The sequence below is a fragment of the Oryzias latipes genome, chromosome 12, assembly GCF_053564925.1.
Source record: "Oryzias latipes strain Hd-rR chromosome 12, Olatipes_Hd-rR_3.1".
In the NCBI taxonomy this organism is placed as follows: domain Eukaryota; kingdom Metazoa; phylum Chordata; class Actinopteri; order Beloniformes; family Adrianichthyidae; genus Oryzias; species Oryzias latipes.
In genome coordinates, this window is record NC_136248.1 from 27,476,113 (window position 1) to 27,495,507 (window position 19,395).

General features: G+C 40.8%; 1 protein-coding gene across 17 annotated transcripts in view; it reads right to left on the reverse strand.

The window, feature by feature from the left end:
- The window catches only part of arhgef28a (Rho guanine nucleotide exchange factor (GEF) 28a), a 58,617-nt gene that overhangs the window by 7,914 nt on the left and 31,308 nt on the right, over positions 1–19,395 (reverse strand). For 9 of the 17 annotated variants that reach the window (XM_020707521.3, XM_078955938.1, XM_078955943.1 and 6 more), the window contains 23 exons: positions 19,251–19,353; positions 17,942–18,037; positions 16,682–16,724; positions 15,241–15,342; positions 14,215–14,338; positions 12,906–13,041; positions 12,780–12,835; positions 12,647–12,707; positions 12,384–12,519; positions 11,980–12,095; positions 11,459–11,605; positions 11,100–11,350; positions 10,908–11,033; positions 10,716–10,833; positions 10,328–10,582; positions 10,165–10,241; positions 9,893–10,071; positions 9,689–9,780; positions 8,900–9,085; positions 8,353–8,582; positions 6,227–6,274; positions 5,181–5,699; positions 1,308–1,581 (listed from right to left, as the gene is read on the reverse strand). In XM_020707521.3, the coding sequence (XP_020563180.1) occupies positions 1,308–1,581; positions 5,181–5,699; positions 6,227–6,274; positions 8,353–8,582; positions 8,900–9,085; positions 9,689–9,780; positions 9,893–10,071; positions 10,165–10,241; positions 10,328–10,582; positions 10,716–10,833; positions 10,908–11,033; positions 11,100–11,350; positions 11,459–11,605; positions 11,980–12,095; positions 12,384–12,519; positions 12,647–12,707; positions 12,780–12,835; positions 12,906–13,041; positions 14,215–14,338; positions 15,241–15,342; positions 16,682–16,724; positions 17,942–18,037; positions 19,251–19,353 (3,475 nt within the window). The remainder of the gene's footprint in view (positions 1–1,307; positions 1,582–5,180; positions 5,700–6,226; positions 6,275–8,352; positions 8,583–8,899; positions 9,086–9,688; positions 9,781–9,892; positions 10,072–10,164; positions 10,242–10,327; positions 10,583–10,715; positions 10,834–10,907; positions 11,034–11,099; positions 11,351–11,458; positions 11,606–11,979; positions 12,096–12,383; positions 12,520–12,646; positions 12,708–12,779; positions 12,836–12,905; positions 13,042–14,214; positions 14,339–15,240; positions 15,343–16,681; positions 16,725–17,941; positions 18,038–19,250; positions 19,354–19,395) is intronic. The other 8 variants (XM_023960758.2, XM_078955941.1, XM_078955945.1 and 5 more) reach the window with 4 other exon arrangements.

Below are 19,395 nucleotides of genomic sequence, written 5' to 3' on the forward strand. Positions count from 1 at the left end.
AGTCTGAGGGCCAGACGCCCACCGGTAGGGGTTGGGCCCAACTGTGAAAGAGGTTTGCCGTTTGCTAAAGAACACCAAGATTCACCACTGGCGCCCTGTGCTCTTCTCAGATGACAGCAGGTTCACACTGAGCACATGCGAGAGTCTGGAGACACCATGGAAATCACTCTGTTGCCTCCAACATTGTCCAACACGACCGGTTTGGTAGTGAGTCAGTAATGGTTTGGGGTGCCATTTCGTTGGAGGGCCGCACAGCTCTCCATGTGCTCACAAGAGGTAGCCTGACTGCCATTAGGTACAGAGTTGTTATTCTCAGAGCCATTGAGACTTTATACTGGTGTAATGGGCCCTGGTTTCCTCCTAATGCAAAACAATGCTAGGACTCATGCGGCTGGAGTGAAGGCATTGATGTAATGGATTGGCCCGCCCATTTCCCAGACCTTAATCCAATTGAGCACATCTGGGACATCATGTCTCAGTCCATCCACCAATGCCAGGTTGCACCACAGACTGTCCAGGAGTTGGCGGATGCTTTAGTCCAGCTGTGGGAGGAGATCCCCCAGGAGACCATCCACTGCCTCACCCAGGTGTTGCAGGTAAGTCATAGGGACACTTGGGAGGCCACACCCACTACTGAGCCTCATTTTGACTTGTTTCAAGAATCCAGGTTGGAACAGCTTGCAGTATCTTTCTCCACTTTAACTTTGAGTATGATTCAACATCCAGACCTCCACAGGCTAATACATTTAATTCCCCATTAATAGTTTTTGTGTGGTTGCATTGTCAGCACATGCAACTATGTAACAAATAAAGCATATGAAAATAATATTTCATTCGCTCAGGTAGGATGTGTAGTGTTCCCTATATTGTTTAGAGAAGTGTATATAAGAAAATATACTAACAGTGAAAACTAAGATGCCAGAAGAAAAAAAATTAACATTTCTCATCTTCTGATATACAAATGTTCAAATCATTTTGCTTAAAGTCAAAACAATATTTTTGTAAATAAAAGGCTCCAAGTGAAATTCCAGCCCCAAAAGCTTGTTTGGGGGCTAATGTCCAAACATTTCAGGTAAAGATTTGACTTTGGCTCAGAAAACAAACATTTTAGACAGCGATTTGGATTAATTGTTGTAGCTGAGGCTGATTAATTGTAAGTTGGCTCTCTGCTCCAAGAAGAATTCATCACAGAAGACATTGGCATAGACGGTAATTCTTAAAGTGAAAACAGCCCCCAGCTGCCATACAGTTATATCAATAACCTCTTTATCACACACAGCAAAAGAATGAATGGAGGCATTTCCTACCTGTGCTTGAGTGCTGAAGTCCAAAGGTTTCTGCAGGGCTGCAGAGGTACCCGGTTCCCACCGTCCAGTCCTGGGAGTCTGAGTTTTGGCTGTGAGGAGGTGGAACCATCGCAGAACGTCTATCGTTGGTTCTGGCCAGCAGGGTGTTGAGACAGTTGTGCGTGCTGGGGCCATTTCTCTTATGGTGGCGGTTGTTGGTGCTGGTGAGTACGGCCTCGTTCACGAACACAGAGCCGTTACCGGCCTGCCCTCTGGACTGACTCGGTGGTGAAGTCTGAAGGAGAGGGAAACATGTCCTGATTGGAGTTTAAATGTTTCAGAGGCAGAAGAAAATGTTGGATGGTGTCAACACTTGTCTTTGGCATGCCCTAATTGACTGTATATGAGAACTGGAGCGAGCGAGTGTGACAGTCATAGAAAACGGTTTACTTCCAGCTCCAACCAAATGAAGTCAATTCAGTCGCCATTTTTTCATGATACGGACACCGCCATGTTGGAGCCAGACATACCCAGTAAGCAGCGATTGATCAGATTGGGTCTGAGTCAATGTTTCTATGGCAACCACTCTTACCAATCAGGGGTGAGCTTGTTGGGACGCCACACCCCTACCACAAGAAAGCTGGCTACACGAAATCTGTCAAACGTTCACCGTGAGACCACATATTTTTATTGAGGCATCTCACTGGCCAGTTTATAACTTGAATAACTTGCACTACAGAAAGACAAATTACCAAAATTTTTATTTTGTCATGAATTTGTTTACAAAAAAAAAAGTTAAAGCAAGAATGGTTATTCTGACCAATAGAACAAGTGAGAAACAACTGTTTATTTCTCTATAAAGGTCTATGGGATTTAGGCTTCTTGGAGCCAGCAGGTACTTCCTGTTAGGAATGCAGGGTCACTCAGTCCAGTTCTCCTATTTTTAGCTCTACCAATAATATCATAAAAATGAAAAAAAATGACATTTTTGCATTTTGAACTTATAGAAGTTAGAAACGGGGAGTCAGTGGTTACTTCCTGTTTGGAACAGCGGGGGGGGGGGGGTGTCAATAAGTCCAGTTCTCACATACAGTCAATTAATGCACTCCCACATTTGCATGAGCGACCAAAACAGGCATTAAAAATAAATGACAAAAAACAACAACACAATTCTCAAGGTTAGTCACCAAAAATCTATTTGATGTAAACAAATATCTTTTTTTTTAGTTGAATTTAATGGTAAATGTGAGTTTAAACAGCAGCTTGAGAAGAGGACAGCAGCTGTTTGAATGACTGGCCTTCTTCTCCTTACGTCGTCTCCTACCACATGGCCAGACTCGTAACAATAACATGGCCTTTGCTCTGCAGTGTGGAGGCCGCACGGCTAATTAAATACAACTCGAGGAGTGATGCACGTGTGCGCGAACGCGTGTGTGTCATTGGATCTGTCTCTGACCCCGTGAACCACAGCCTCTGGCTAAAACATTACCAGGAAACATAAGTACCTCCATTGTCTGCACGCTTTTGTTGCTGCTGCAGCTCTTGCTGCCTCCGACTAAAATAGATGAATGGAAGTAAATACAGTAAGTCTGCTCCAGGCTGGGAGGGCCTCAAAGCTCATGGCGATGTGTAAATTAACCAGGGAGCAGGGCAATACTGTAACCCGAGTCTCCTCATTAGTCTAAGTCCTCTGTGTATTTGGAGTGGCTGCACCTGCAGAATAGAGCAGCAACAACCTGTCAGCCAGGGGAGACTCTTTCACCCACGACAGAGGGGAAAACCTTTTTTTTTTTTTTTTTTTTTTCATCCATCGGGACAAACTGATCCAATAAATAATACTCCGTCTTTTCAGGGCAGATTTCAATTCACTAGTCCATGATTGAATTCACAACTCGATGTGATTAAATTTACATTTAACTAACATAGTTATATCTAAAACCAAAATAGTTTGGTGATCAAAACCACTTCACAAAAAAAATCATTTGAACAAAACAGAAAAAGGACAAAACTAATATGTATATTAACAACAACATTACTTCAAGGCAATAGATTTTAATTAATTCAATATTATTGATTTGATATAGATTCAAAGTGCTTCCAGTACAGTAATTTATTATTTTTAATAAAAAATCTTAAGTTTGTGCCTATTGTATAAAAAGGTATGTGATTTTCCAGAAAATACAAAAATATTGCTTTACTTTCATGATTTTGTGTTATTGCGCTTGAATACAAATGCATGAAAAGATGTTATAATTGTCCATTTACGGCTCAGTATTTTTCAGTACTGCTATAAGACTTCAGATTCACAAAATATAGTATTTATGATCAGGAGCTTCATTTCTTACACATTTCAGAAAATAGTTTTGTTTTTTTAGGCTGTCAAAAATGATTTATTATGACCAATAGGAATGCAACCCAGGATTTGGTTCAAACCCTGATTCTCAGGTATCGGTTTGTTTTAGTTGATATATGAGGCAAAACAACAACAAAACCAAAACATTTGGAAAAATCCTTTTTTCAATGTGCCTATAAGCAAGTAACTATGAAGATAAACCCTTCAGTTGGTTCATACCAAGCCTGTAGTAAAGTAATAAAACAATAAATAATGAATTCTTCCCAAATTTGGCACGTTTGACACTTTCAACGTAAACATATGCAAAAGTGTGCACTTGCAACTTTCCCCACAATTTGTTTCAATGGTGTAATGTACGGTTTGGTTTTAAACAGAGAAATGTGGCATCCCTAGTGACTAGTTAGACCTTTAAATTCAAATATTTCAGTTCACTGTTTCATGGATTTTCAACCAATCTTAAAATGTAAGGCCTTAAACTTCTTCTTTTGGGGTCTTTTTAAGGCTAAGGATTCTTTAAGTTCACATCTAGTCACGATGGAAACAAAAGGTTGAATTTAAACACCCCCATCATTGGCTTAAATTTAATTTTCCACTGTTCTGAGTTTAAAATGCAGCTTTTTTCCCCCCAACAATTTCATTAAACACTGCCTGATCTGATCTTGGCATGAACGTACTTTTAGGGTGGGGAGTTGATATGACTCTTCTGTTTTCCACTTGTGAAATAAATTGCTACAATTGTCTGATAACTCTTTGGGGTCTGAAGGGCAGAGGTCTGACCAAGGCCGCCTAAATGATGAAAACAAACAACTGATTTATGTGACTTTCTGATACTTGCACCATTTATTTATTTCAGAGCAACAAAGGAAATCTTGTTTTTTCAAATATTTCGACATGCTGGCTTAGATTTTCTTTTTAAAAATACGTTTAATCTTTGAGTTTAAATGTATGTTGTTGTTTTTTTAATTTGTCTGCGTGCCCTGAACTGAGAGACTGTGGGCTTTCCGATTAGTTTCACCATCCCTGCAGTTCCATTAATGCTGCTAAAGGACACAGAAAAGTGCACGTTTGCTCCCCTGTGCCTTCCAGCTGCAGGGCATATTTAACTGCAGCGCTCCTCAAACAAAGTGTCAATAACTTAAGTCCTTTAAAGCACAATTGATTGGCTCCTGGAGGAATGTGCCTCAGGTTTTAATTATTTTGCCTGTGCTTTTATTTGCAATGTTTTAATTACCATCGGTCATTAGGATGGTGGTAGGTTGAGGGGAGCAGCTGGAACAGCGAGACAAATGAAGCTGAAATTGCTCCTGTTATTGCAGGTTGTATATCAAGGGAAGATTGAGCTGCTCGCTGCCAATGAGCGAAGCGTCCTAAGTGAAGGTGGGGATTGAGAAAAGCTTCATCTTCATCATTTTTCTGAAGGAACACTCAATAAGATGCTGCACACGTGAGGGGTGCCAGAGCTTTGTGACCTTTGAAAAAGAAATCCATGCACAACTTCATGCTGAGCCAACTGCCGTGTTATCACTTGCGATAGCCCCCACCTGCTGCCCATCCAGGGGGATGATCATGTGAGGTATGACAGCAGGCAGGCTGCTCTGACGCCCGTGCTTCCAGGTCTGGAGCAGCCTCTGCTGGCTGTCCAGACGCTCGCGTTCCCGCTCCACGCTCCTCTGGCCCTCGCGCAGCCGCTCCAGGCTCTGCTGGTACTCTTCCAGTTGTCCATCCAGCTCTTTCTTCTCCTGCTTGAGCTTCTCTGCAGTCAGCTGGCACTGCCTTTCCCTCTCCTGCAGTCTGCTCTCCTGCTCCCCCTGCTGGCTTTCTTTAGCCTGACATTCTCGCTCCCAGCGCTCCTTGTCCTGGCGCAGTTTGTCACGGAGCCGCTGGGCCGCGGCTACTTCCTCCCTCTGCTTCTCCAAGTTGCGCTGCTTTTCCTGCTCCTGTAAGGTGTTTGCCCAGGGACTGGAAAGGTGCACCCGCTGGGCCCGGGGCGAGGGGCGCCCACTCTCCTCCAGGAGGAGCCTCTGGACCTCGTAGCAGGTGTCCTGGATGGCCACGGCGGCCTGGCACACAGACAGTTGCAATAGGTTGTTGACAAGGTTATGGAAATTGGTTTAGTGCATCCTCATAACACACCACAGCTATTTGAAAGACAAAACAGGATGGAAATCCCAATCAGGTGCCAAACTCCTAACCACCTACTCTGCAACAGCACCATCGTACTGGTGAAACGGCTTCCAAAACAAGCCTGTGAATGGGAAAACAGCATCCTGATCAAAACCCCCAACCCACATGAGGAAGGGTGCAAAGGCGCACGCTGAATGCAAATGTGCACACATGCGCTCCACATGAATTTACATGATATGTCTGCACAGGAAAAAAAGGGATCAGTAAGGAGAGTTCCTGGATTGCTTCTATTGTTGGCTTCAAAAGGCCAAGAACAGTGTTGTTTCTGTGTTTACTGATGCTGCAGTGTGCAGGCGAGCATCTCACCTGAGCCTGACACAAACATGAATCAGCTCTCGCAGAGAAAAGGTTTGCTCGAGGTCAAAACCAAAATAAAAGCAGTGAGAAAAAAAGACGCTCCTACCTGCAGACTGTACAACAGCCGAGTCAGGTTTTGGACACTTTCAGCCACCTGTCAGAGGAAAGAACACAAACATGTGGGTCTGTTGTATTTCAGTGCATCACCTTATGGCTTATGCATCTAAAATGGAAAATATACTCCTTGCATAGACAAAAAAAAAAAAAGACTTTTTATTCATGCTCCAATGGTGCCCCCTGTAGGCCACAGAGTTTAAGGACAAAATCATTCGTCTTCATCCGGGCGGGTCACCTCACAGGTCAGAAAAGCTGCAGAGAGCAGCAGAACAGTAGAAGGATAATTGGAAAAAGTTTCCATATCAATTTTTAATGTCACTGTACCTTGGTGAACTAAATGGACTTCCCTTTATTATGAGCCCATCAATGATTCAGGGCTCTACGGCCAAGATGTAATTCTAACAGAGTGTGCTGAATTATTAAAACAACAGTTGGCAATCTGGAGACGCATCTGTAAAGAGGATGAAAGGAGGAGACTGAAGAATCTCCGCTATCAGCGTTGACATCCGACACCTCATTTAGAAACACTTCTATCAGCTCAGCTCATCAGATGGAATATTTCAAAGCCTCAAAGGTTAACCACTTACAGTCTTCCCCATACAAACCTATAAATGTACCTCAAAAGACAGGAGATACTGTTGCAACACCCTTTGAAGAGCATGCATTGGTGTGGTCAGACTTACTGCAAAAACTATGTGGTCAATAAAAAATATTGTAATCATTTTATATATAAAAACGTTTAAAAAAAACGTAAAATACTGACTAAAGTCTTTAACAGCTTACAAATATAAAAGGTAGGCAAACAGACACACAATAATAGAGTAATTAAAGATAAAGAGTATAAGGAGGATCTAAATTTAAGGAGCATCTAAAATGACAGAAAATAGTTTTTAGTGGATCTAAAAGCCACCACAATGAGGCACTCATCTTTAGATGTTAAAGAGGGAGCGAACAGAAGAGGGTTTCAGACCAGTCAAAGGTCCCCCCCCCCCAAAAAAAAAACCCCACAGAGAATTCTTCTTTTTTTCTCTTTTTTTTCATAAAGTAGAAGCCAGTGATCTTAGGACCGGGGTCTGAAAACTTCAACACTTAAAAAACCATTCAGGTGGGTTTCTCAAAAACACAAAGCCACAAAGACTTACTTCAAAATAAGACACAGATTTGTATTTGTGTTTTTTGTTACTTTTATTATATAAATTAACTGGTTTTTGGCATTAAAAACAACAACGATAAAATAGAATTTTGTGAAATGTGGAATAGTTCATAACTTTTGACAGAGGTTCGCTCGACTTCCTTTCAAAATAAAAGACACCCTGTGTGACATCTGATGATCTTAATGCAGCAAATGTAGTAGTAGGAAGTCTACTGTCAGATGTGGTTATAAAAACAAAAAAAAAGGACAAAAAATGTTTATTTTACCATTTGTGGTGCACGTCTGCCATAAATTTGTAAATCTAACTAACCACAATGAAATCAGAGCTAATTAGGTGACCCTTACTGTATTTTTAGGACCATAAGCTCAAAGACTTAAAGCGTCTGAATTCAAATATGCCTTATAATCCTAAGCGCCCTAGTCAGTGCTTACTGACGTGTAATTGATTCTCTGTGGTACACGGTGCTCAATGAATCAAAATGTCTTACTCTGACTTCACAGATGCATTTTAAAAAAAAAGAAATTTTCTTTCTTTAATAAAGACAGCCACAATGGAGGGGTGAAAGAGACCCTTGTCTTAGGGGAAAGTTAAAAAGTTGGAAAGAAGATGGGAAGTGAAAGACAATCCCTGCTGATATGAGCTGCATCACAACCTTGTGGGTGGGAAACACTTTTCAAAAACACATCTAGATGAGTATTTTGAAGGTTTTTTTTCCTACTGTCTTATTTGCTTCGTAGCATCTCTAAATGTGTTTTTTTATTATAGAAACTGCATGACTGTATTCAAATCAAAGTGAGTAAGTTGCAAAAGTGACTGAAAAATGACTTAATTGGCATTTTAGTCATATGTACCCAACATGCCTTCAAATTTGATCCACACTTGTGAAATCTGTGGCAGGTGAACCCAATCCACTTAGACAAGTATTCCAGGTAAAATACCAACAACTGGGATTTGCACTTACCATGGAGTCAATGGTACCCAGATTGCTGTTTTTCAGCTCAGGTGAGGTCTGCAGTACCAAAGCGTCCATCCAGTTGCCTTCGCCAGCCTCTGGGTTATCCGGCGAGTCCTCAGAGAAGTCTGACGTGGGCTCTGTGGGGGTGTCAGGGAGCGGACAGTCAGTGTCTGAGTCCTGGTTGGACTCTGATGGAGAACAGGCGTCAGAGGACAATGTGGCCTTCAGCTTCTTAGCTGCGAAAAGGAAAGAAAGTAAGAGACAAGTTCAGTGTATATACTACCAAAAAAAGTATATAAAAATAAGAATGTTAATTTCCTTTTACAACTGTTTATTAAAGATTTGTTTTTTTTATTAATTTTTTTCAGAGAATTTTCAGATTTTATTTCAGATACAATTGATTCAAATAAGCATATCTGAAGAACCTCTTATTTTTGATACAGATTTTATATAAATCAAGTATGAGATTCAATGGGCATAAGAAAGAATTCAAGAACATAAAATGTTTCAGACAGTGGCAGTAAAATCATGTAATCTGTGTGGAATGCATCACCCGCTTGCAGCGCTTCAGCCAGCAGCCCTGCAGCCTGTGGCAGCTCCTCGGACTGCGGCTGGACCTGCAGTCGCGCCTCCACCTGAGCAGCTCCCGTCCACCCATTTAGAGAGGAGAGCTCTGTGTAGATCTGCAGCTTCTCCTCCAGGCAGGAGCAGACCTGCTGGTCCTGGATCATCAAGCTCTCTGAAACACCAAGGATGTAGTTAAATAGATTACGTTTTGGGGATTTTAGTTTATGAATATGTTGGGATTTTGAAAAACATGGGGGTAAAGAAAGGCACCTTATTTACCAAGATATTAGTTATATATTTAAAAAAATTGCCAGGACAGTTCAGAGGAGGACTTTTGATAACCTCTTGGTAACGGTTTGTGCACATCATAATACTATATAATGTGCCATTAATATAATCAGTGGACAATCTGCAATAAATAGAGACAACTAAAATGTGTTTTAACCTTTGGCAGCTTCTGTTTAGTCCTGAGAACAAAATTGTAAACAATTTTGTTTCAGGAGGACTTTAAAGGAAATTTTCCAAGAAAAAGAGGAAGAAAACTGTTCAAAACACATTTATGAACGAGGCTAAAGGTCACGCTGGAACACTTTACATATGAATTTATAATCAAAGGTTGGGGAAATTGTTTCTGCAGCTGCAACAGCAGCCCAAATCATCACAACTCCACCACCGTGCTTAGAATTGGATCAATTCTAAACACGGCGTCTTTATTTCAAGTCTGATAGAAAGTCAAAATGTCTTGATTTTTGTTGATGTTATCAAATACTGTTACCTTTCAGTCTATGAATCTTCTGCAAACGAGCTTTAGCAGCTTTCTTCTCTTCTTCTGATTCAGATGCCCACTCCTCTTCTTCCTCTGGACAGCTTGCAAAAGGAAAAATGGACAAAAAATATTAGGATGCTATCAGTTTAAGAAAATTGAATATAAATAAATTAATAAATGAGTATCGACATTAAAACATAGACGCTGGCAAACCTTTCCACGGCCTCTCTGATGAGCCTCATCCAAGTGTTTCGTTCATCTTTGGAGGAAGTGTGGACCTCGTACATTTCTGGACCTGAAGACGAGGCACTGATCAAAAACATGCCTCTTTCTTCGTTGGCAACTTCCCGAACTATCAACTTCTGCAAAGCGATGACGGGGGGCTTCTGGTCCTGAGGAGAGTCAAAAGTTGAGAAATCTTGTTAAAACCTCTGTTGTGTTCAAAAGGGAAAAAAATCCATATCTGTTTTGAGCTGGTGACATACCACTGTGGCAAATATATACTTCTGGTCCTTTTCTTGCAGGAAGATGAGCCGGTCCGTGAGAAGAACCGCCTGAACATCTAAATTACCACAAAAAAAAAAACCTTAGTTAATGTTGCTAAAAGACACAAAAACCATTAACTTTACCAGACAGAATCAAACCTACCCTTAAGGCGCCCAGTTGCAGTCTTCCACAGAAGCAGGCCCTGGTGTTTCAGAATTTGCTCCGGTCTCATCATGTCCTGCTTGCGGACAGTGCATCCGTCCTTCAGCTTGGCCATGCTGCGGCTGTCGATGCGGTTCCACACTTCCTGTAACCTCTGGTGGCGCTCGTATTCGCTGACCCTCTGGTCCACGGCTGCTATCACCTCTCGAATCTGAGCCAGAGCTTTCGACAGGTCGCTGTGCTCCTCTGTCTCCTCTGCAGACCAGAAATTCAGAAAATGTTTTAGGAGTTATTAACAACCACAGCACAAGACTTCACTTTGTGGCAAGCTGTCGAACTGAACTAGAAAAAAATCCATCAAGCCTGCAGGGGGCAGCAGATGATTAACCTTGAGTATACTGCAGGATCCTCTCCAGCAGTACTGGGTACTTTGTAATCCTTTGAGTTACCAACAAGATGCACTCTGGGATCTCCCTCCGTCTCACCAAAGAGTTACTTCCTTGTTGCTGTAAATATAAAGTTCTGCTATTAAAAAACTCTTTTTTTTCTTTATTTGAGGTTCTAATTTACGCATTTATACCTTAATAAAGCTCTGAAATCTCTTATTGTGCTGCTGGAGCTCCTTAAAGAAACTGACGGCTTCATTATGACGACTGCAGAATTCGCCGTACACGTGCTTCATTTTATCTCCGCTCTCACCTGAAAACTGCAGGAGATCATGTTATTGCACAGAAAACTATCAACCAGCTCCAGAGCCAGACTTCAGGCTAACCTGTTGTAGCAAAATGTCGCCGATTTGGTGGATCAGGTAGTTCTTGTGTTCTTGCGGGACGGCCGAGTTGTGTCTTCGTTCCTTCAGGGCACCGAAGAATGCGTGGTGAAGGGCGAGCAGCTGGTCCAGACAGGGGAAGACCCGCTCCACTGTGTCAGCATCCAGCTGCACGTCCTCCTTCATGCCTCGTCGGAAAACCTCACCCATGATGTGCAGAGTCTGCAGGTGATGGAACTCCGTCTGCATCAGCTCTGCAGCAAAGGGTTCCAATTATAGACGCTTATTTGGTCCACATATATCAATTAAGAAGTTTTCAGAGGTGTTTTCGTGGAAACAGAAAATGTCCCAGATCTGCGCACCATAGATGACATCCTGCCTCTTGGCATCACGTTTGTCCTGCTTCTTGCTAAACTTGTGCTCCACTGTCAGACTCCACGACTCCGCCTCAAAGTCCACAGAATCCGTCAAGACGTCACTGTAGCTGTGTGCGAATGAGTCCAAACAGTCTACAAAGAGAGGGTCAAGCAACTTCAGAGAATGAAAAGATATATTTATAGCGTCTATAAATAACAAGAATCTGTGGATGTAATCATTTAACAGAATTTAGAGTTTTATTTTGAATAGATGTTTGTTAAAAATAGAAAATATATATTATGTGGTGTCCCTCAGGGTTCTACTTTAGGTTCCCAAGAGAACAGAATACCAAATATCTCATCACTCAGGTTGATTATAGTTTTTGACCCTCTACACTGCATGTGAGAGTATAAGAAGCCCTTTCCTTTAGGTTTACTCAGTTGAAAGGTAAAATTAAATGAGTTAAAGTTTTACAAATAGGTTTCCATTTCCACGCTTTGTTCAACATATACTCCTCTTTTCATACCTTCAGCAAAGCAGGAGTCGGTGGAAGTGGATGACAACGGGGTTGGCACAAACTCTTCTGATTGGCCGTTCAGCTTCTGGACCTCCAATTCAGTTTCTGAGCTCTCGCTGAGTAAACTATATGAAAGAAACAAAAAAGAAGCATTTATGACCATTTCCGTAGCTGAATTGCATAGAGGATCAACTCCAATGCTACGTTTACACCAGACTCAGAAACACACGTTCAAACCACCAGCCTATGTATTAGGGCATCACATGTCGCTACGCAAGTCTTTATGTCAGGCTATACGAAATGTGCAGCCACTGACCGCGTTGAAAGTTAAATCAGTTGAACTTTGACCAATCAGGGGCTCTAATTTGGTTGTGACATAGCTTCATTTTTAATTCACAGAGGTTCTTCCAGACCTGTCACTGTTGGGTAAGCTTCCAGAAGGAGAGTATGACTGGGTCAACGCATCTCTCCTCTCCTTTGGGGTCATGACCGGCAGAGAAGAGGAGATGGGGATGGCAGAAAACTGAGGACTGTCCCTGACTGTGAAGTCTGAGGGAAAAACGAGAGGAAGTCATAAACATTATTGTCATTATCCAAAAATCTGGACAGAATAGATAACAGGAAATACCCGCATGGTGTGGTTAAAAGAAACGTGAATTGAGGGTCTTAAACTCACTCTGTGGAAGGGATGCTGTCCTGTTCTTCACCGTGGAAACGGCATATTTGTCCTGAGGTTTCTGAGTGATACAAATCTCTGTTAGATGTCGTAAACATCGGACAAAAGCTCTGGTGGGGACGAGTAGACTCACCTTCAAACACGGGGGGACAGACTCCTTGCAGGCCTTATGGACAATGGCAGTGCAATCTGTAAAGGCGGAGGTCGTTGAAAAACGAAGCCACATGTGGGGGAAAAACTATGTTGAACTTGAACCCACCTGGACAATGCAGGAGGTCTTTTCCAGAAGCCGGTTTGTCACAAACCACGCACTGCGGGGCTCCTAAACAGGAGCCTGTCGCAAAGCGATGTCCATTCAGCTGCTTGTCCTTGGCCTCTCGGTCCTTTCCTTTCCCCTTTAAAAACCACGGCAGCGACATCAACAAATAGGTCAAACGCGCAGACACCGTCTGATTGATACCCACGCCTATGAACTTGGGTCAATATGGTGCAAACACAAGCGTCTAAAAGGGCTCTTATTTTCAGAGTAAACTCTCCTGCATGTGAGTGGATCAAAGAGTGAAAGAACCCCCCCCTCCCGCCATTCCATTAAAAAGTCCGCCGACACGGAAATGGAGCGCAGTGTAAACAACAGATGCAAGCTGGGGAGGGTTTCCAGTCTCCCTGCTGACTCAACAACAAGGGTTAATCATTCAATGGAAAGCTGTCAGACGCCATATTTGGTCCGTCTCTCAGACCTCGACTTTTCCCAGAATCACTTCCTGCTAGTGTCTTTCAAAAAGCATCAAGACATTTAACAGAATTTACACCTGAGCCTAAAGCAGAGAGCCTGCCAACGACTTTTCAGATCTTGGCTAAACAGGATTTTCTGTCCCCATGTCATTTGTAACAACAATACATGCCGGCAATCAGCATTTTTAGATCGAAACCTTCTTCCAACTCCAATCATCTTTGATCTACTGTAAAAGCGTTTAAAGTGGTTTTTCATTACGATTATGCCGTTTTTAGCCACAACATTTTTTTTAAACTGTCGTTTTTTAGGACATGGCTTCTCCAGAGTTTATACAAAATTTGTATTAGAGTTGTGGGCTGTACTATTAGCGCGGAGTAAGCCTGCACTCATTTCCCGTCAAGCCTTTGTTTACACTCTCTCCCACTAGCTTACAGCTCCCCAGCTAAAATTAGCAGTGAAACATAAACGGCGGACAATACTGTAGCTATTTTACCATGCAGTTTTGAGCCAGATGCCAGCTCAGACAAGGAAAACGACGACATTAAAGGATCTATTTGTCTGTAAGTGGATGCATCGGAATGGAGCGGCCTGCTGATTCTAGCTTCTACATCACAAATACAATCTTTTTCAAACAACATATTTTTGTCTGCTCCTAAATGATGACAATTTCAACAAAGAAGTATTTTTAAAAAAAATGCAATTTTAGGATTAATTTAAAAAAAAGTCCTCCACTGTTAGAAAAATGCCACAAGAAGATATTAAAAAAACACCAAAAACCAAATTTTTCATTGCAGTGGGTCTGTAACATTTCAGCAATAAGTCAAATCTGTCTTACCTTGCTCTTGTTGCGCGTACTGGACATTCTGCTCTTGAGAAAACTGAAGGTACGAATGACTTTGTACTTCTCCGATTCAGTCTTGGCTGGAATGTTGTATTTATCAGACTCCTCTTCTTCAATTCTGTGTAATATAATCAAATCATTTGATACTTTGGATAACACCTGGTTTTACCAATAACAAACCTGAGAATGAGACATTCATAAGGCATTGGCTGTATCTGCGAACTGGACTGAGTGAGTGTTAAGTCACCCATAGAAAATGGTTTCTTCCAGCCCCACTGTAATTAAATAAATTCAGCTGCAAATGTTTTTTGTTTTTTTTGGTGATACGGATGTCGCCGTGTTGGAGCCAGATGACGTCACTAAAAAGTGATTAGTCTCAGTATTTCTTAATCATTGTTCCAATGGCAACCACTCTCACCCATCAGGATGGGCTTCACCTCAACCACGTGAACACGAGCTACATGAAATTTGTCTAACATTCGACATTATAACTTGAATAAGATGCACTACAGAGCATCATGAAAAACAAGAGGATTAGGGGAAACATGTTTTTTTATAAAAAGGTATCGGAGCAAGAATGGTTGTTCTGACAAACAGAATGACTGAGTAACAGCTGTTTACTTCTCAATAGAAATTTATGTGGATACTTCCTGTTTGGAACATGAGGGAGGAGGCGTCACTCAGTCCAGTTCTCAAATACAGTCAATAGCTGGAGGTGAATCCCTAACAAATACACAGTTGTGTTTTCACTATCAGTACACAGAGGTTAGTTCAAATAAAACAGGTCATCCATATGAAGTTAAAGGCGGCTTTAGTGCGACGGTGAAGCCTCGTCTGCTGCAGTGTGCTGGGAAAAGTGTCGGAAGGTTAAAACATGCAAAAAGTCCTCCGCATTTCCAAGACTGTCGAGTTTTGCTGTGCTGTTAGGGTGAAAGCGGTCTGCTGACAGTCGAGGGTTAGTTTATGTGCGCTACGGGGTTAGGGAAGCTTTAAAGAAGAAATCCGTCCTTCCCCACATACTCTTTGAGAAACTCAGACAGGGTGAGATGCTGAAGCGACTCTGCGAGCTCCATGCTGCCCTCATCGTCAGCAGACTGGGCGCGCTTACGGAACCTAATCTCCCTGTAAAACACAGCGCAAGGGCACTCACTCTGAAGAACCCTTTGGTTCAAAAGATCAAAGCAGACACTAAAGACGGAATGGCAAAAGCATACCAGATGGACACTAAAATAAACTCCAAGGAGTTCCACAGGGCTGTCCACTCTGACCACTTTTTTTTTTTTTTACTTTTGTGGGTTAAACTACTCATTAAAAGGTAGGAATAAATCACTCAGAAGATGGTCATTTGTAAAAAGGTACCATAAAAATAGGATGTAAAGTATGAATTATTGCATTGGTTAAGAATGTGTTTCTATCAATGGATTTGAATCATGTTCTATCACTTCCTAACCAACTGATACATATGACCACTTGAATTTGACATTTTGTCAACTCAAAGTACATTATTTTTCTCCTCTGCTGCCTTTAAGGGAAGGAAAATCCACAAAATGTTGGACACAACCTCCTAATTATTTATATTCTAGTTAGCTTTTAAAATTAGGATTAGATGGAGGTGGATAGTTTGCATACTTTTAAACGTACTAAAAAACCCACTTCAATCAAAACCATGTTTTTAGTGTGTTTATATAAAAGAAAATTGAGCTTAAGATTGAATAGAAAATTAAACAGATTTTTGGATTTGGGCTTTAACGGTAGTAATCATATTTAAAAGACCACTGAGAATGCCTTTAAAATAGCTCAAAAGATGAACGGAGTGGGTCTTTAAATTATACATTAGACTCAAACTTCTTCCTTTTTCTTAGTAACGTCCAAATCCTCTTTTTAAGATTTATTGTATTTAAATAGCCAAACGATTGCAAGTAAACTGTATTTATTTTTAAAAGGACGGTGGAGGAAATAAATAACCAGAATAAAAAAAGAGGAGCCAATATAGTCTTCAGTGAACGGTTTACAAGAAAAACCTTGGAAGATAATGTTAGATTTAGATTATAACCACTGTTAAAAATAAGTCAGTTTCCACATAAAGCAACATTACAATGAAAGCCATGAAAGCGGAACAGATAAAGGGCTTTGGGCAACCAGAAATGAAACAAAAACAGAAAAAATGAAAAACAGGAAAATGATCCCGGCTGGACTGTCTGCACGTCATCGCCTCTATTGTCCTCAGAAACCAAAGAACAAAAAAAAGGATCAAAACACCCGCAGCAAACGTCAAACTGCATCACAACCACTGAGGGACCTCGTAAAAACATAGCAACAAACTTCACAGGGTGTCCGCGCTTATCACACAACCTGGTTGTCATGGTTACAAACACCGCCACAAGGGGTTGATGAACTTATCCAATAACATAAATTGGGATTTCAATAGAGAACAAGTTTTTTTTATTGCAAATTTAAATACCTTTTCTCGTGCGACTGATCCGATATGATGGAGGCTCGTTGCTCTGTGGACATAAAGAACACAAACTAAATGGTAAATGAGGCGCTTTTATTGAAAAAAAAATGTAAAAAATCGGGGGAGTCGGAGACTTTCTTTTTTATTGAAAGTTAACTTTGAATCCCAAAGGAACTCTTTGTTGTCTGAATGGATTTGTGCAAAGATGCAAAGCAACAAAGCTGTTCTGCAGGACAAAACACAAGAAAGCAGCGCAGAGCGGCACAAAGAGGAGACGACCTTTCATGTCAGCAAAGCAAACACGTCATTTCACAGATGCTAATTTCCTCTCTTCCTAAACCACTAAAACTCACAGAGGTCAACAAACAGCGTTATCGTTTTATTAATGACTATTTTGTTTATGATGTAGTGCTTCTATTTAAATGTCCATTATTCATTTTTCTCAGTTATTTGCTGATTTCTTTAGCCGAATAGACCAGTTTTAAAAACAATAAAACCTTTCTTTTTTAAAACCAAGTTGAAAGCAAATATCTGTAGAACAGCAGCTAAATACAAAATGCATGTGATTCAAATAAAGAGAACATAATCTGTAATAAAAAACAATAACTTATAAAAAAATAAAATAAAAAAACAATATTTTTTCTAATTATTTACAAATAAATAAAGTGGAATTTAGGCTATCATGAGGCAAAAATGAGCAGAAAATAACTTTGACATAGAAAGCTGAACTTTTCCATGTTTTTAGTTAAAAACCCACTCTGATCATCTTTTGGTCTATTGTAAAAGTCTTCTTTGATTATAACTATGCCATTTTAGGCCACAAAAAAAAAAAAAAAAAAAAAAAAAAACCGATGTCGTTTTAAGGACAACTCCTACAGCGGGCAGAGGTTCATTAGGAATATGCCTCTGAGTTGTGGGCAGGACCGTTGGCGAGGAGAAAACCCGCCCCCTTCCAGTCACTCCTTACTGATTTTAAAAGAATGTGAGCTTATTTTTCTTAAGCTATGTCTTCCATTATCAGAAAAATACCACAAGAACATGCAAAAAATATCTATATATCAGAGTGGGTCTTTATAAAACAAAGAGGAAACAAAATGGAAGCAAATTTTTGGACTTCCAAAAGCGCTGAATGGGTTTAAAGCCATGACCTCCGTTCCCTGAAGCATCACAGAAGCACACACACAAGCACCGACACTGACGGCAGCGTGTGACCAGCGTGTGCTGGCTGTCAGCACGGCGGGACGCCTGCAGGCTTCCTGTACTTACTCCCATGGTGGAGCAGAGACAGAGACAGGGTGGATTTAGACAGAGAGAGGGCCTGAAGGAGAGATCGGCTGTGGCCGACACTGTGGAGCGCAGCATCTACAGGGCACAGAAGGCTCACACATTAACTACAGAGGCCGCGCTTCTACAGCCAAGTTCCAGCCGAGAGCTGTTCATCGGCCGCTCAGTGGTGGTTTCATGCAGTTTCGTTAGACCAGGGGTCAGGAACCTGAGGCTCCGGGACCACATGCAGCCCTTGCATCCTTCAATTGTGGCTCTCAGGCTTTGAAGAAAAATTCTAAGTATTTAAATAAATAATGGGTTTGTTGACTTGGTACATTTGTTTTAGCTACCTGTAATTAAGTCTAGTTTTTTATTTATAGTAATTTAGTCATTCCTATTTACTGCTGCACAGCAGTGTCCAGTTGCTGTTCATAGAAAGCTCTTAAAGTGTAGTATTGTATTTTAGTAAATTCTATAGTAAAAGAAGAAACTGGATGAAGACATATCAAAGTCATAACGATAGAAAATATCATGTTTGACTTTCTTACAGTTTTAACTCAAGTGGGCCTAAATCTGCTGCAGCTGGAGGACAGTATTAGACACAGGATGCATTTTATTTTGAAAGGCACTGGTGTATGCTGCTGTAAAATTAAAAGAAGTTAAAAAATAAGTTCATATACAAAAATATAAAACTGTTATAAATCAGTTGTTGTAAATATTTAACAGCTACATATTCTCAATGAATAAATTAACAAAAATATTAATAAAGTACATTTTGTAAAGATGGTAAAGTCGGACTTTGTGGCTCTTTTTCCTGAGTTAGACACATGGGAATTGAAAAACAAAAGTTAAACCTAGAAATAAAGGGTTAAAAAAGGGGAAATCCTCGCATTTCTGTTTATATTTAACATGAAGTCATAGTTATAAACTTCAGCTCATTTACAGATATTGTTTTCTAAAAGCAATCATTCATGTGTAGCTGGATTGCTAACTGTCAAGATGGACTGTTTTTTCATTTCTTTCTGCATTAATAAGATTTGGATTTTTAGAATCACATTTGTGGTTTCCTTTAATGTAATTTCCTGCATAAAATCAAAACTTGTGATCTAAAAGCTACCGGTAAATAAGGGATCAATAGGACTCTGAGAGGATTCATTCTTTGCTTAAATGTGCGCAGTTTCTTCAAGCATATTTTCTGGAGAGGTTAAACCTTACAAAACATTTCATTGGGGAGCATGTTGCATAGAAAATGAAAGATTATGAGGACAAACAGAAGTAACTTAGTTGGAAAGGTGTTATTCAGACTGACCGGAGCTGATGTCGGATGCAGGGTGCTCCTTAGAAAACCGAGGACGGAAACTGATTTTGGAGGAGGAGTAGGAGCGCAACCGACATCCTTCGTCCCTTAAATCCTAAATAATTGTTATTAAATAAAAATTTAAAAAACAACAGAT